The 17924-nt window shown below is 43.6% G+C and overlaps 1 protein-coding gene across 13 annotated transcripts in view; it reads right to left on the bottom strand.

Moving 5' to 3' along the window:
- Nucleotides 1–8273: 8273 nt before the first annotated feature.
- LOC106731134 (ankyrin repeat domain-containing protein 26-like) overlaps nt 8274–17924 on the bottom strand; it is a 54132-nt gene continuing 44481 nt past the window's right edge. For 11 of the 13 annotated variants that reach the window (XM_032460750.1, XM_032460751.1, XM_032460752.1 and 8 more), the window contains 5 exons: nt 17058–17420; nt 16272–16477; nt 14470–14683; nt 9737–9782; nt 8274–8581 (listed from right to left, as the gene is read on the bottom strand). In XM_032460750.1, the coding sequence (XP_032316641.1) occupies nt 8487–8581; nt 9737–9782; nt 14470–14683; nt 16272–16477; nt 17058–17420 (924 nt within the window). In that variant the 3' untranslated portion in view covers nt 8274–8486. Of the gene's footprint in view, nt 8582–9736; nt 9783–14469; nt 14684–16271; nt 16478–17057; nt 17421–17924 lie in introns of those variants that run through there. The other 2 variants (XM_032460756.1, XM_032460759.1) reach the window with 2 other exon arrangements.

Genomic DNA, 17924 nt, shown 5'->3' on the forward strand with positions numbered 1-17924 from the left:
GGGTCGTGCCCCCTCCCAGCACCTCGGTCAGGGGCTGTGTTCCTGCCCGAAAGGCGGGAGGGGCGCTCTCCCTCTACCTGCACCGCCGCCGGTAGCTCCGCTGCTCTGTGCGGCTGCGCGCTCCGCCCTGGTCGGCGCTCCGCCCTGGTCGGCGCTCCGCAGGTGGGCTCGGGGAAGACCGAGGGACAGCCTTGTCCCTGCTCCGAGCCAAAACCCAGCTCCTTGTTTGTCTTTGCGGAGCAAGTTCTCTGAGGGACCAGGATGGAAGGATCCTATCTGCCCCGGGCTGCAGGCCAGTCTCAGTCTGGCCTTTGAGGCTGCTAAGCCCTTCCGTGCGGATGCAGGTTTCGCCCCCGCCCCCGCCTGGGTTCTCAGCACGGAGGATATGGCGGCTGTGCCTGAGCCCCGCCTCTCTTCCCCCGAAAACTTTCCGCGGGTTTTCAGAGATGGGGGTGTGCACCCTTCCCCCGAGAGCACATCAACCTTTCTGTTTTATGGCGGGCCCAGGTTGTTCTGCCCTGTGCACCCACAGCCACGGCGCGCAGCCCCTTGTAGTCCCCCAGGGTTGCCTCCGTGCAGCCGCCCCCGTCCTCCGCCCGGCTTGGGCAGCCTGGCCCTGCCCGCCGCTGCCGGCCCGCGTCTCAGGCTGGGTGTCGGGGGGACGCTCTGTGCCCGTTTAACATAGTTCTGTCAGACAAGGGCTGCTCTGTACAGATCCGAGCCTCGGAGGCTCCCCCTCCGTCCCGCTGGCCTCTCAGTTGGAGAGGGGAGACCCAGCGAGCGAGCGCCAGTCCTCCTTTGCCGCTCCCTCCCCGCGGGACCCGTCCCATGCTGCTTTGCCTTTTGTTCTTTCTTTTTTCCTTTTCTCCTAACAGATTTTTGGCGTCTTTATCTTTTGAAAAGGGCGATGTTCTGTTGGAGTTCCGCAGGTGCTCTGGTTGGCTGAGTGGGTCTGTAGATGTGGGTCTTGGTGTATTTGTGGGAGAGGGTGAGCTACGAGCGTCCTTCTACTCCGCCATCTTCTCCGTCGGGAGCATCTTTTCATGTGCAGTTTAAAAAATAGTGACAATAACAAATACTGGTGATGTAATAGAAAAGAACAAATCTGACTCCACATTAGATCTGTTCCTTTTCCTTTAACCCTGTGCCCTGTTCTCTAGGCTTAGTCTTGCCGGCTCTGCACCTTTTGGGAAACAATGTTACCTGTAGCCTGAAATAGACAGGAGAGCCTGTTCTCGGGGCTCTGACCTTTAAGGCTGTCAGCACTTCTGCACTCCTATAACAACAAGCTGCAGACTAGAAAGTAACATTTGTTTTGTTGGAGGTTTTGGAGGAGCACCATGACCTGGCGCACGTGGACAGCTGCAGGAACAAAGAATTCCTACAGCGAGAAGTTTACAACAACTAACACGCACCCCACCCTTTTTTTTTTTTTTTTTTATAAAATGGGCCTGTATTCTGACTGGGGGATGATGGTTCTCCAAGGCATTAGTCTGCCATCCTCTCAGTCGGCTGGCTTTCCAAATAAAGTTGCCATTCTTTGCCCCAACACCTCATCTTTTGATTTATTGGCCTGTCCTGCAGTGAGCAGAGTTTGGACTCGGTAACAGTTTCACACATACAGCAAAGTGATTCAGTTATACATATAAATATGTATATATTTCTTCTCTTTAGGTTTTTCTCCATTATATGTCATTATAAGAAATTGAATATCATTCTTTGTGCTCTACAGTAGGACCTTATTGTTTATATATTTTATATAAAGTCATGTGTGTCTGTTAATCCCAAACTCCTAATTTACCCCTCCCCCACCCTGTGCCTTTGGTAACCATGTTTTGTTTTCTGTGTGCAGGAAGCATTTTTAGAAGCAGATTTCAGTGAGTTATAGGTGATATACATTTAAAATTCTGGTAGATATTGCCAAATGGCTCTTCAGAAAAGACCATACAACTTTATACACCCACTAACAGCATTTGGTGAGAGTGCCTTGCCAACACTGTACATTATCAACCATTTTTCATTTTTGACAATCTGAGAGGTCAGATTCTCACTGTTGCTTTAATTTGCCTTCCTTTTGTTAGGATTGAGGCTAGGTATCTCTCTGCCTCCCCCTCCCAGAACACATACACATCCTTGTTCACTGGAAAATACACATACAGAAAAAACAAATTTCTACTGTAGAGCACAGGGAACTATATTCAATATCTGGTAGTAACTTATAATGAAAAAATATGAAAAGGAATATACGTATGTACATGTATGACTGAAACATTAGGCTGTGCACCAGAAATTGACACATTATAACTGATTATACTTCAATTAAAATTTTTTTAATTAAAAAAAGAAAATACACATACAGAAATGTGCACAAAGCTTTATTTTACGTGTGTGTATGTGCGTGCATACACACACATTAATGAATAGATACCAAGAAAACACTTGTGCAACCATCACTCAGGTCAAGAAACAGAACATGGAATGTGACCAGCTCCCCAAATCACACCCTGCCACCAAGCTCCTCTCTGATCATAAGCCCCTCCCTCTCGCAGAGGTAACCACTATCTTGTGGTCACACCCAAATAATACAGTCTATTTTGGCCTATATTTGAATTCTCTATGGATGGAATCATATTACACACGTCCTTTTGCCCCATGTTGTGTTTGTGAGATTCATGCCCTGTTGCATGGTGATAGGGTGTCATTTCACACGATTAAAAATCATTTCAAATTCTCTCTGTACTGGGGGCTGGGGATCTTCTCTCTCCCTTCAGTGTCTCATTGGTGTTGTAAAATCTCCCCACATTTCTAGGGAGAAAGATTAAGAAGGTGGGAAGTGGGCTGGGAATTGGGAAGAAGCTGAGGCTCAGAGAAGCCACACAGACAGCAGGTGCCAGCCCAGATTCACATCCACGACTGTCTGACACCGGAGTCCAGCTCACTGCCCCATCCCAAGGAGATGAAGCAGCTTCACACAGACCAAGGGCGTCCAGGGTGATCCGGGCTCCATACAGGGCACACCCCAGACAGTGAGGACTGTAGGGATGCAGAAGAGAGTGAGTTCAGGGAAGACTTCCTGGAGGGGGCAGCAGTTGACCTTTGCTCTGACCCTTCTTCCTCCCCAAGGCCCCTGTGCCCCTAGCCCAGTATGGGGGGGCTCCAGATGCTCTCACCTCTGGGCAGTGTCTTCTTGGAAATGACTTGTCTGGCCCCAGATGGGTCCTGAGACAGGTTAGAAGGTGGAGGCCATGGGCCTGTGCTAGGCTTCTGGGAACCCTGTGGTGACTTACCCTCTGCCCTCCCCTTGCAGACACAGCCCTGGACTGCGACCTGAGCTGTGAAGTCAGGCAGGATAGGGGATTTGTGGACAAGGTAGGGGGTTTTCTGGCTGGGCCCAGAATGGGGGATGGAGTTTGGAGCTGCTCTAGGCTGGGTTAAGAGGGATGAGGGCCCTCAGGTGTCCCCCTGCCTCCCGGCTGATGCCGAGGTCGGGGGGGCCAAAGAGGAACCAGGCATGGCTGGGGGCCATTCACTGGGAGAAAAATCATCACCAAGAATTTTCAGGCACACAGGTGCCCAAACCTTCCTTTAAAGGGAAAACTCCTTCTGGATTTTCAGTCTAGACAGGGTCAGCAAACATTTTCTGCAAGAACAAACTAGTAAATATTTGAGGCTTTGAGAGCCATGGTGACTCTGCTGAATTACTTGGTTCTGCCACTGTGGGATGACAGAGCCGCAGGCAACACTGAAACAAAGGGATGTGACAGTGTTCCAATAAAACTCCACTTAGAAAAAGAGGCAGTGGCTGAGCCAAATGTGGCCCTTGGGCAGTAGTATGTCAAGCCCCTGATGTAGGTGAAAAGGGAAACCTACCAAGGATGAAACTACGAGCTTTGGGCTGGACTGTGCTGGCACTTAATGCCCTGGGAGCTCAGAGAAGGGTCAGGATGGGTTTTGTGAGCAAGGACTCACTTGAAGTCCACTTAAGCTGGGCTCCAGAGCGATGCCAGAAGGACGACATTCCAGGTGCGGGGACAGCAAGGAACAAGACCTGGAAGGAGGAATGGATCTTACAGTCAGGAAGTTGCCTAGGGAAAGAGGATGTTGGCTGGAGACGTAACACGGACATCCATGAAAGACAGCTGTGTAGTTAGACTTGACTGTGTGGGCACTAGGGAGCCATTTCCATTTCTTGAGCAGGAGTGGACCTATCCTCAGAGGGTGGGGTGAAGATGAACAGATGGGGTTCAGAGGCTGGCCAGGGGGACACTGAGGAGGGGTGCTGGTTGGTCTGGGACCTCACCACCAGCTCTGCTCTGCCGTTGGCAGCAGAAGTGGGTCTGGGGGCTTGGTGGGTTTGGAGCCATCCTGCTGATGATCTGTGACAGGGACAATCTGCACTGTGATGACCAGGATAACAGAAGCACGTGCACTGCCTGCAAGGAGAGGGGGCAACGGGGAAGCTTGTGGTCCTGGACTTTCAGCATCACTGCTCAGCTACCCTGCAGGGATTCTGACCCACATGAGTGGCTCTGAAGGCAGAGCTCAGGGCCAGAGTTTCAGCTCCTGATACACTGTGATGTTCCTTCAAACCTACCTCAGACTGGCAGCTGGTCCTCCCCAACATCCCCAGTGCCACCAGGCACACACACCAGGGCAGAGCTCTGGACATGAGCTGACTCCCCTTTCTCCCCCTCTAGGGGAGTGGAGAATGCTGACATGACTTAAGTGCCTACTGTGAGCTGGGCCCTTTCCCAGAACTCTGACTATTCAAGCCGGAGGGCAGCATCTCCTCACTTCAGAGGTGAGGCTGCTGAGGCCACTGGAGGCACTCCGCCAGTCTGCAGCAGATCCAAGCTTTCCAATTCCAGCACCAAATCCGGCCTCCTCCCTGAGTGCTCTAAGTTCCTTGGCCCTAAGGATCTCAGGGGCTGAGGAGGGTGGTCCGGGGGGGTCCTCAGTTCCTCTCCCCCACTTTTGGCCAAGATCCAAGCAATTGCCTGCGGCGAACATCATTGCTGGGGCTTGGCACATGGGGTCTAATAACCACAGGATTTAGGGGCTCCCAGGACTGAGGGGGGTGTGGCCCCTACAAGCTCCTGAACCTTCTGGCTGAGATGAGCACATCAGAGCCAGAGAGCTGAGGGACCCACAGCAGGAGGGAATGTCCGTGTGGAGAGCCGGGGGACACAGGGGCTTTGCTGTCTCTGCCCGGAATTTCTTTCTCATCACCCGCATCTTCAGCCTCACCTCTGGCAGGTACTGGGTGCCTGCTGTGGGCCAGGCACCATGACAGGCATGTCACGTGGTCCTTTCATCCTCATAGCCTGAAATTAACACTTTGGAAACGTTATCATCCCCACTCTATAGCTAAGGAAACTGAAGCCCGGTGAGAACAGCAACTGAATTCCAGGGATGTCCTCGCCTGGTGGGTTCTGAATCCCAGCGCAGGCTGACTCCTGAGCTCTGCACTGACTCCCTCCACTAACAGGAACTGGGAGTCCTTGGGCAGTTCCTGTGGGATCAGTCTTCTATGTGGATTATTTCAGAGCTGCACGCCCATCCTCTGAGGTAGGGACCTGTGTGATCCCCATTTTGCAGGTGAGGAAACTGAGGGAGCTCAGAAAGTTGAAGGGCCTTGGCCAAGGTCACAGAATCCACATTTCCTGGGCTCAAGTTGAGACTTATCTGAATCCCAGCTTGAAGAGAGAATCCCTAAAGCCTGCCCCATCCAAACCCCTCATCTTATGGCTGGTGAAATGGAGACCCAAAGGGGAGCGGAGGCTCACCCAGACCCCACAGTGGTCGTCGGCAGCAACGGGACGCAGGTCTCCATGGAGTCCCTCACATATAGTTTCCATTTTACAGATGGGGCAATTGAGGCGTGGAAAAATAAATGGCACAGAGAAGGCTAAAGGAAGTCAGGGTGGTAAACCCAACTTTAGCGCAATGAGATTCCTGAGGTCTCTTCCCCTACCTGCCAGATCCCCCAAGACCTGTTCGGGGGCAGGGCTCCTGGCTTCAGCCAGCTTGACCCTGGGCCCGCCTCTACAAGTTCAGATTTTCTGCCACTCCAGCCCTGAGCCCCTGCCCCTGGCCTGTGCGGTGCTCTGCCTCACCTGTGTTGGTAAGCTGGGGGTCTCGGCCAAGGGCGGTGTGAATTTGGTGCTGTATGCCTTCAACTTATAATACAGTGCTGCAGGTCAATTAACTCTCAGTAAAACTGAAGAAATAAATTGCGACTTGGGAGACACAGATTTGGGTAAAACTGAGTGTTTCAAGGACAGGAGTCAGGGGCTTATAAAGACAAAAAGCCAAGAGGCTGTCAAAAGTCGCCTGATGAGGATTGTGACTGACACTGACGTGAGCCAGTCAGGAGACACGTGTCCTTAAGGAATCACAGGTTATTTCAGGATAGTGGCTCAGTAAGTAGCTGAAGTTTCTGGCAGGTGTTCCGGATGACTTCATTAGGGCAGTAAGTGCTCACAGGGCCGGATTCTCTGTGGGCTGAGATGTGCATAAGTCACACCTCCTTAGTGAGCCCTCTCGAGCAATGCAGACTCCATTTTTATTTTTCTTTCACAAAGGCAGTCTTCTGCTGCCAGGAGCAGTGACCCCAGCTCAGCCTGGAGGACATTCAGGTGAGCTTCAGCTCACTGGCTAGTGCTGTAGGAATAGCGGAGTTTGCCTTCGATCTCTTCCCTGCAGGCGCGGCAGCGCCCATGCCAGCTGTGAATGAGCACAGCTACCTGTGCTCAGGCTTGTGCTGGGGTGGGGGCGGGGAGCATCCCTCCACCCTTCTAGGCTCACCTGGCTGGTCTAAGAATTAACCTGGCATAAGGTAGACTAACAGGAGAAAAATAAAAATTGAATAACACGTATACTTCCTGTGTATACCCATGGGAGACAGCCAGAGTAAACTGAGTGAACTCACCAAGAAGGCTGCAGCCCTCACCTTCAACATCATCTTCAGCTAAAGACTAAAGAGGAAGCTGCAGGCAGCGGTCAGTTACAGAGGTCAGCTACATGGAATGCCCGGAGGCATGAGAAGTTCAGTTAGACAAGGGTTGGAAAGATGTCACGTTGATTTAGACGTGGGAGTCATCAGACTCGCTGCGTGGGAATGGAGGAAGGGAAGACACACCAGAGTGGGTGGGGACGGACTGCTGGTGGGGAAGCAAGCAGATCTCTCAGGAAGTTTGTCGTCAGAAGTAAGACTGGTTCACGTGAGAGGCAAGAAACAGAGGGAGATGTTTACAGAGAGGGGAATTTGAAATCATCACTGAGGGGGAAGAAGGTGCAAATTAACTAAATAAAAGTAGCAGGATAGCTGGGCAGTGTGACTTTTTTCAGCAGCACTTAGATGCCTGGGGGGACGTAAGGGGGAAAGAATGAGAATCAGTCTGTTGTGTAGTTGGGAGTTTTGCCAAGTAAGTACACTGAAAGGATGGGAAAGGGAATAAAGGATCTAAGTAGGAGTTATTAAAATTTTAGCTCCGGGAAATTGTTGAGAAGGAGAGTATTTCCTTTACTGTCTTACATTCAGTGATTGGGAACCTGCAAATTAAATTGACTAAAGCAGATTACTGTGAGAAAAAAATTACGTATGAATACATGCAAGAGTTCACAAAGCAATGGGATTTGAAGGGGTGGCTAGAATTGGGGGCTTACATACAATTTAATACGTGACAGGAAAAGGAGAAAGGCATTTTCTGAAAAACAAATGACTTCTTGGTGAGAGGGGAGAGAAAGGGCACTTATGGTAGAACAAGTGACATTTAGGAAAGATAGATAATGCCTTAGGAGAATGTATGGGAGAGATGGCAGGTTTGTGACAATGTCCGTTTGAGTCTGGTGCTCCGAACTTGTCTCTAATTTTAAGACTGTTTCCAAAAAGTAAGTAAATAAATAGAGAAAATGAAAAGCCTGAGTCAGATTTCATTTCTCCATGAGGAAACATCTGTGAATCAGTGTTTCAGGTAACATACAGAAAATCTGACGGCACTGTAACGATTGTGATCCATTAGAACACTGAAACAGCCACAGCAGATCCAAACGCTGTCCGTCTAAATCTTTAGGTTGACAGACAGTGATTAACACTGGAAAATTCAAAAAAGCTACCAATCAACACGGCTCAATAACAAGGACAAATCTGGTCGGTGGTTGGGTGCTGCTTAAACAGCTGGCATCCGGGCTCAGTTTGAGTATATAATACTCCAAAGTGCTGAGTTTTATTCCCAAAATCTGCTTAAAAGTCAATGAGATGCAGAGAAACGTGGTTTAAAATACTACATCAGTTTTAATCATGCATATATAATACAAGAATATTTCCCTTTAATAAACATTGTCAGTATCTTACTTAGCGGGAAATAATTAAAATGTTAGGCAAACAGCCCAGAGCAGGTAAATGTTTACTATTTCAGAGCAGGTAAATGTTTACTATTTATCTTGTAGATCAGATACTTTTCTTCAGAATTTCCACATATTCTTCACGTGCTTTCGAAACCAGATCTGGACTTGGACTTGACTCGTCCATCGAGCCTACGAGAGAGTCTGTAGGACTTAGATTCAAGTTCAATAGTAGCTGGAAAGAAAATGAAAGAATTAGATTTACTTAAAATACTTCATAGGTAACTAAATGTCAGTTTATTTTTTAAGAAAAGCTGAGACTCTTCTAAGTTTTAAGAAGAACGAAAAATACCTACATATGATTACAACACAAAATACAAGATTACTACTCTAGACTTTGCCCAGGGCTGCACGTTGAATTAACTGCTCCTGTGGCTAAGGATCAGAGCGCCTGGTTTTCTCACTCTTCATTCATTTACTCAGCAACCATGTGCTAAGGCACTGTGACAAGCACTGGAACCACAAGATGAAGATGACAGAGTCCACCCTGAAAGATCTTGTACCATAAACTGGAGAAACAGATGAACAGGCAGTTTCGGTACAGAGACATAAATGCCATGACAGGTATAAAAGAGGGCAGAGTTGGAACACTCAGAAGGGACGTCCAGCTTTGTGTCAATATTGTCCCCTTTGGTGGCCGTGATGTGTAAGCAGATACCTGAAGGAGGAGGAGAAAGTGTGGGAGGGAGAGGCAAGAAGCAAACACAAAGCAGAGGCAGGAAGGGCGCCCGCGGAGCTGGGCGCAGTCTGACCAGCCGCTGGAGCACAGGGGCAGAGCAGGGGAGGAAAGAGATACGGCTGAAGACTTTGGCAAGAGCCAAATCGATGTGGGTGTTTTTCTTCCAAGCTAAGGAATTTGGAATTTTTCCTGAGGGCAAAATGTTAACTAGTGACAAAGTGAATGACAGGAAATTAATTGTCATCCACCAGGGGACAGGTACATGAACTGTGATTGCTTGAGTCTGGGTTTTTTGCCTCAGTCACTACCAAACTCGAGAAGCTGATGACCTCCATGCTTTGTGAGAACAGGTCTGTGTGCACAGGTGACAGGCCCACGGGGACAGCAGGAGAGGAAGGGCACAGCCAGAAACAGAGAACACAGACTTCTTGAGATTTTTTTAAAGCTGTGGATCATGATGAATAAATGAGGAATAAGTACATTTATCATTATGAATGAGATTATGCTTTCACGTTTTTCATTAGCTATGGTGTAAGGAAAAACTTAACATAGTATCTGTTATTCAAACAACAGAATGAGGTGCCATTTACTGTTTACAGTGTATTTCAGAAATCAATGTCTAAATTTAATTCAGAAATGTTGGCAACATACCTTCTTTTAATTCTCTATCTATATTATTCTCCAACTTCTTCCGCATCTGAAATAAGTCAAATATTATTTTTAATGTTTAAGTTAAATAAGAAACACTATCATAGGAATGACAGCTAGCTTATGAAATGTGGCCTTTAAATAATACTTTCAGAGACTTGACCTAACTTGGGGATTGCTTAAATAGAAAAAATAATCACAGGAATAAAATAAAATAAATTCCTACTCACTTTGATTTTAGATAATAGAGAACATATACGTAAGGCTATTTAGATTCCCCTGATGGAAAGCACAGTAAACACTGCCCTGTCAGATACACATAATCTCAGAGGGTGATGCCTGATCTTATTAGCACAAAGAGTTTAAACAATTCATGTTCTACACTGAATGCATTACTTTGCATTTCTCAGAAAAACTGCCCTTTATAAAAGTTTAGTTTTTTTAACGTTAATGGGTTTTTCCTTAAAATGAGCTTTTCCATTCCAGCACTTTTAGAAAACTAAAATTTTAAGGTCTGTTCTTGCTAATGGTTTTAGCACAGAATCGTAGATACATAAAATGAAAAAAAGGGCTCTGTTATGATGTCAAGTGAAAATTCTACTGGCAAACAAGTTCAGCAAATGTATTTTGCTCTCTGTATATGACTAAGATATTTCTATCAAAATCTGCTTGAAGAAAAGGAGGCTAGCGCCAGTTTTCAAAGTTGGTTCCTGATTCACAACTTCCTTGAGTTAGAAATAAGGAAAACAATACGTAATTCTTTAACTGTAACTTTGTTTCTGTTCTAGAAATTGGAGCCAACTATTTGAAACGACTTAATTAGTTATGTATTTAATTATGAAACATGTGTGGGACATTTCAAACTACAAGTGTCCCCACCTACAGTGTTCTTTTAAAAATCTTTCTTATAAAAGTCACCCGGCTCACTAAACAGGGTCTAAACTAGTACACCAGACATAATAAACACTGTGGTGACAACAGTGACACGAGAGCCGAGGCCTTTGTAAATGTTAGGTGCAAAGACAAAATTTGGGGCTACCATTTGCCAGTATTTTCAGAGACTGTTTTCCCTAACACTCTGACAAGAGCATTCTAGAGAGGCCTTCTGCCATCAACAACGTGACATCAGTGCCAGGTGGGTCCTGTGAAGTGAAAAACGCCTAACAGATGAAGGGAGAAGCCTTTACTGAAATAATTTCATATAACCGTTAATAAACACTATGCAAAATGTAGATCACATTTTTACATGAGTTGAATGTAAGATTACTACCTTTTCCTCTGCAAAGCTATTTTCCTAAATAGGTACTTCTGGGACCTTTATGTTTATTTCTAGGTGAGGACCCCCATGTCCCGATGGTGGAAGTGGTCTGAAGTCCAACATTAATAAGGACAAGGCACCTACAGTTTTACTTAAACTTTTCCATTTAACAAAAACACAGAAAGATGAGAAAATTATACACAGGAAGACAATGTATCAGCAAGTTTTAATTCTAATGATTTTTAATTAGGAGGACTCTCTCATAACTGGCAGTTTGCAGACCATGTCCCACAGAAATGGTAGGTCCCACTGGGGACACTGCAGGATTGAGGTCAAAACTGAGGTCACAGGCTGGAAGATAATGCTGCCCTCTCTTTCCGAGATCAACTTGATAAAAAGACACTTGCCTCACACATATACACACAAGTTCATTTCTGAAGTGAATATATTTTCAGATTATTGATACTTTTTAAGTTAAAACTTGGTGTCATTCTTATTTTAAATGTTATAAAAATTAGTACAATTCCAGAAATGTAATAGAATCAAGTCATTTAACCACTCTGATTCATCATCCTGTTGTAAATAGGTTAATGTATGAAGGAAATGACACTTGTCAGTTTATAACTATTAAATACATGTATTTTGCTACAGAGAAAAGAAATGAAAATTTGTTGATCAAGGAGCTGAAAAATTAAGTACAGAGAAAAAAGTGAATGAAAGAAAATAACTGGAAGTTGAGTGATTGTCTTTCAAAAGATAACACACTTCCTCATTTGTCCATTCAGACAAAATGAAATGAGGGCAGGAGGGAGTCCACAGGGCAGAGAGCTGATACCAGAAACAAGGTTACTGAACTCTGCCTCTGCCTCATGAGAAATGAGCTTAACTACAGTGATAGTTTGATTCGAATTAAAATTCAGAGTGGACGTGCCCTGCCTTGGAAGCCTACTTTTAAAAGAAACGTGACCAGATTCTGCTGAGACACAGTGCTGTGTCATGTAAAAAGTTAAAGTCTTAGAATGTTAACCATTTTAGCTCTGGTGCACTGATATAGTCCCATTTAGAAAAAGGGCTGCTAAACTGAATGGACATTTGAGAAATTTAAAAGTTACTTAAATAAATCATTAGAAAATGTTTGAAAGTGTCAGTAATACACCAGAAGTCCAAAATCAATGAGTGTAAAATTTAGTCTTCCTATTTAAAATAGATTTGAAGGACATTTATTAACTATTGTGGCCATGCTTCATGTTAGGCACACCAACACTTAAAAACTCTTGAACATAAAAAAACCTCTAAAACAGAGAAATTTTGTGTGTTATAATATTGTCTGGAATCCATTTTTAAGTTTTCAATTCTCAGAAAAAAATTCTATGTGCAAGAAAATCTAACAGTGATGTATCTGCTCAGGCTAATTTTAACCTTTTGTATTTTATAGTAATATAGATAAGACAACTGAGTAAAACTGTAAAATTGCTTCTGACATGTAGGACAAAACATCCCAGAAATAAACTAGAATGTGAAATCTGAGGGTAAAAAATTAGCAAAACAGATACGGGGTCCATCTGTTACCACTACAACGATGTCACGTGACAAGGCTGTACGTCAAGCAGCAGTAAGAGAGGCAATAAATCCAAGTGTTATGAACTGGAAAAAACTTGCTTCGACAACCAGCACGACTGAAATCAGACTTAGAGCAATACTTCTGTGAAGTTAGAAGAAAATGCTGAGTAAGCTGGAACTTCACAGTAGGAACAGTCCAAAATGTTAAAATCTTGCACATAAAGGAGAATGTTAAATTCAATCCCAATGCCATTTTTAACATTTTGCTTTCTAGAACCATAGCTGAAAAGCTGTGCAAGTCTGTTGTTTTGTTAAGCCCCATGCAAAAACCCATCCCTTCATCATTTTAAACAGTATGTTCACACCTCTCATGGCATTACTTTATGTTTTCCCAGCAGAAATAATTACATCCCTAGCAATTCCACAAGGCATCTTCTTTCTCTAAGTCTGACTAAGAAATCTGTAAGCAGTAACTGTACAGTAACTCCTATGAGGCTCCCGGCAGTGCTGAGGGAGACGTGTCTCTGCACCTGGACAGAATGGGGCTTGTTAACCTCCCTGCTAAACCTAGCATGATTCGGCCCCACGGCCCCACAGAAGAACTACGTGTACCTTGGAACTACAACACTGAGTTTAAAATAAATCATTTTCCAGTGTATCTAGAAGTACTAAAAAATAGACACCTCTTTCCTCCAAAAACATCAAAGGAAACAACTGTCCTCAGGAGTCTTCTCCTGAATTGCTTTTGCACTCACACTCTTCCACCATCATCCTGTAAAGTGACCCACTGTCGATTTTTTGGTGACAACTAATGAAAACATTTCGAGTTTGCATCATGCTTAGCCACTGACAGAAGTGTTAGCCATGCATTTTTTTTTTAACACCATGCAGTCTGGTTTCATGACTCTGAAGCACTTAGACTCAATTTACCCACAACACTGTCTATGAAACCTGAGCTTTTTTCTTCTTCGATTTATTATGACATGAAGCCAAGTGAGAAGAAACAGGTTGACACCTCACTTAACAAGGGCCCGTGCTACCTTTCCCTGCATCAAGAAGATCATGAAAACACCATCAAACCATAAACCAACACGCACCGATTTAAATGGGTATTTTAACAACAATGATACACAATGAAAACTGGTTGTAATTTAAAGACTCCCTATCATTGCCACCTCGGTATTCCTAGTGAGGGCAAGACAGAGACGTAAGTGAACTTCATTTTAAAAATTTAAGTATTTCCTTTACTTGACTACATACTTAGAAATGTTCTACAATTTCTCAGTAAGACATTTTATAGCAATTAAAATAACAATGCTATAAGTAAAATAGCAATTAAGGATGTACTCTTACAGAAGAAAATGATAAAAATTTTAAACTTAAAAACAGACCTTAATGTTTTTAGTGTTACAAGTTTATTGAATTCATAAAAAGAATATATCTTGGATTCCTTTAAATAAAAAACATCTGCATGTGGTTAAGTAGCTCAATGTCAATCATTTACTTATGCTTAGGGGTAGAAAAACTGGGGTGCAGCAAAACTTGAAAATGACTATGAACCAATGCCAAACCGAAATCAATCAGAAGCTAAGCCAAACATTGGAAAGTGGATCTCTAGTTATTTGGCAATAATACTTAATTTCTAAACTAGAGTTTAAAATGGAGCTTTTTAAGAAATTTAAAATTTGTCAGTTTAGTTGCATTTATTGAATAAAGTTAATGACAGGTATCTCTTGAAAATTACAAGTCCAGGGACTTTAAAAAAAATTATAAAATTTGTCTCCTTTATTAACACAATTAATTATGGCTTTTACTTAGTGTGCAGAAGTCAAATAAACAACTCAGAATTTCATCAAATTAAAAACAAGAATTGTATCAGAAATCTGAAAACCAAGGAAAAAAAGATAATATAACTAACCCTGAACAGATCGCTTATGCTAGTCGAAGGGTCTGAAAAATTCCTGAAGTTCCTTCTTCGAGTAAGACTCCTTTCGGTCTCTACGCTAGTACTAGAACTTTCATCAGAAGGCGGTCCGTCAACAGGCCGTGCGGGAACAGAGCCGAGGAGAGAACTCTTGTGCTGCTTCTCCAGCTGAAGCTCAGTGCTCACTGCTGCCAGCCTCTCATTAGCCCTGCGAGGATTGCAAAGCACAGATTTCATTCATTTCATTTTCTTCCTAAGTGATGTGTATTTTTAAAGTTGCTATAATAGTAAACAGATTGTCCCATTAAACTGTGTTTTGACACCAAAAAATACGACAGCGCAGACCTACTGTAAACAATTACAGTTTAAAACTGTCCTAAAGAAGGACGTATATGCCTGGGGGGCCCTTAACTAACGAGTACTTCAAAGTGGGGAGAGTCAGAGATGGAGACGCCCCCACAGAGGATCCCCGCTGCCTTCTGCACTGGCTGCATCTAGACATGTTCACCCTCAGGAAACCAATTTAGAAATAAAAACTAAACCATCCCTCAAAGCCATTTTCAAGCATTTGCTTTCACCCCCCTTATACACACATTTCACTCACTACCTGGGAGACATTAAGCATGCGGCACTGAGGAACAGTTTAGAGACACCACCTCTCGGGGGCACCAGGCGGCAGAGTCGATGGTGGGAAAGAACTACGACAGCACCAGGGGCAGTTTCAAGTGTCCCCCAATGTCCCAAAGCTCACTTTGTTACTTCGCTTTTACCAGAGGCCTACATCAGCACCTGTTTTCCATAACCAAAAAATACTCAAGCGGATTTTCACTTTTATGAAAAAAAAAGCAAAAAGCCAGAATAGCACTGGGTGTTTGTTTCAGCCCGAGCCATCAGAGGGGCAATGAGCACCCCGAGCAGCGAGAGAGGCCCCACTGAGCTCCTTCCCCAGAACCACACTCAGTATCCCGGCATCACGCCACCACGGCTTTGGACTGTGTCTGTGAGCGCCTGTGCTTTATGCATATTTATTTTATGCATCCACCAGCAAGATGTGTCCTAAGGTAACTGCCTCTTTGCTTTACACCGACAACTTTCATAGAAACACTCTACTTTTGGATAGCGGGGAGACCTGTAGCTTATACTGTTATTCAGGCACCGGAGGATGGACCTACCCTTTCTGTCTTCCACACACCCTCTCGGGCAGGCCACCATATTCTTTTTAGCCACTTTGTGAACCACTATACTGCCCTTCACCCCGATGTTAATTTCCCTGTTTCCCAAGCATGCCTTGACGTAGCGGAGACAAACTTAGAAGGATACAGTACTTCATCTCGATGCCCACGAGTGGTGACACCAAATATCACAATCAAGAAAGTAAATTTACCAAACACCAGAATGGGGCCCCTTGGGTTTAAGTTGTACTCTTCCAAAACACAAGTTAATTTTAAACTCATTAACACTTCTATTTATGGGAATTCCAGCTAGAAATTTTGTGATAATATGGCTGTCTAAATTACAAAGTTTGCAAAACCCCTAGCTTAAAGACTAGATCAGGATAAATATATGCAAATATAAAAAATAAAGTCATGTAAAAGCAACAAAAGGCAGCGAGATGCAAACTGCCCTGGACTGACATTTTAAAGGGGAGTTCATTTACTAACACCATTTCCCAAAATGACACTATCTAGTCAGCTCTCACTTGCTACTCACTTCATGAACTTGGCTCAATAAAAATTATGCCTTAGAGGCAAGTTAATGAGCTAAATTGTTTTCTATAATTCTACGTTTTAACTTACGAGTTTAGTTGGCTTGCCAATGACATTCCATTTTCTAGCTCTTCCAGGTACAGCTGCCTGTATTTTTCCAATTCTTTTTCATTACAATCAAACTGAAAAGTTTTACTTTTCAGTTCAGTTTCCAGACCTTTAACTCTGTGTTCCATTTGACTTACTGAAGCACGTTTATACTCTCTTAACAAGTCTTCTTGAGATGCTGCTTGGGCCTACAGCAAATTAAAAGGATACAATTTTAAAAATACTTATAACCTAAGTAATTACAGTACATTTTTTCCCTTTAGTTTTGAGTCAGTGATTCAGAGAGCAACTTTTAAGTGTGAAAAAAAGCTGAACTTTAAAATACTTATCATCAATGTCAAGTGAATTAAATCTGAATTACGAAATTAAAGTTGAATCACTCTTACATTAGTACTCATGTAATGTGATAGTTCAAAGAATAATAGGATCAATTTAAAATTTTAACAGTTGAACAATACAACCTAACAGTAATCCCAGAGTGTGGTACAGTATTTGAGTCACAATATATTCTTTTCCTCCTAGTCGTCTTCATTTACACCAATTGGTCTTAAAAGTGATTCTCTAGTGAGAGATGTTCTGAAAGATCAATTTAGTGATAGTAATGATGGAAACTGAATTATTTAAAGGGAGTAACAAATGCGGCCTTCCTTCCAGAAATCTACAAAACAAACCGCTATATGGGAAGTAGAGGAAACACATAAAATCTACACATCTGAACTGTAATTCTCAGCGAAGTGAATTACAGCACGTTACAGATCAATGCTTCACCTGTAAGAACTGGCTGATTTCTTCCAATCTTTCTGCAATATCCTGTCTTGCTTGCTTTTCAGTCTCCTGTTTGTACCGCATGACTTGACTGAGTTCTTTCAGTTTTTCTACTACATCCCGTCTTGCTCGCTCCTCAGTCTCCCGTTTGTACTGCTCCACTGGACTGTGTTCCACTGCGTTCATTTCTAGGTGATGCCTGAGGTGCACTACTTCTTCTTCCAACTGCTTTTTCTCCTCCTCCAGTGTGTCAGATTTCTTTTGCAATTCTTTCATAAATAACTCCTTTAGAAAACGTTGAGTTTCTGCACTCAGATGGAGAAGTACTGAAGATGTAGATTCCACTTTTGCTGGAAGATCAGCATTCTGCATGAAGAACATAAAACTGTTTGGTAATGAGGTTAGCAGACTAAGAACAGCCTAACTCTAAACCAGCATCAAAGGTTGAAATAAATTCAGTTACAATAAAATGGTATCTGCCTTGTGGAATGGAGAAACTCAAATTACTCAGAAAGTCAAGAAAAAAGCTCAAACCACCAAGAGTCACAAAACAATACTGTTTACTGTCATCATCTTTGTTATACATTTGTACTTGAATTTACACTCTTATTTTTCTGTAATCAGTTCATGTCTTTCCTACATAAAATGACTACAAGGCACCTCTTAGTAGAAAGTCTCTTACCCCTTCCTCCCCCAAGTCTTAACTCTCCATGACTTTTAAAGTTTTAGGGAGATCACATTGAGTTACTTAGGGCTGAATTAATAAATGCCTCCCAAAACAAGACTTTGAAAAAAAGACTGCAATTAATACATCTTACAAATATGGGTTCTAATGCCATAAGCCTTTCTCTGAACCACAAATATTTTATG

This window comes from Camelus ferus, chromosome 18, assembly GCF_009834535.1.
Source record: "Camelus ferus isolate YT-003-E chromosome 18, BCGSAC_Cfer_1.0, whole genome shotgun sequence".
NCBI lineage: Eukaryota > Metazoa > Chordata > Mammalia > Artiodactyla > Camelidae > Camelus > Camelus ferus.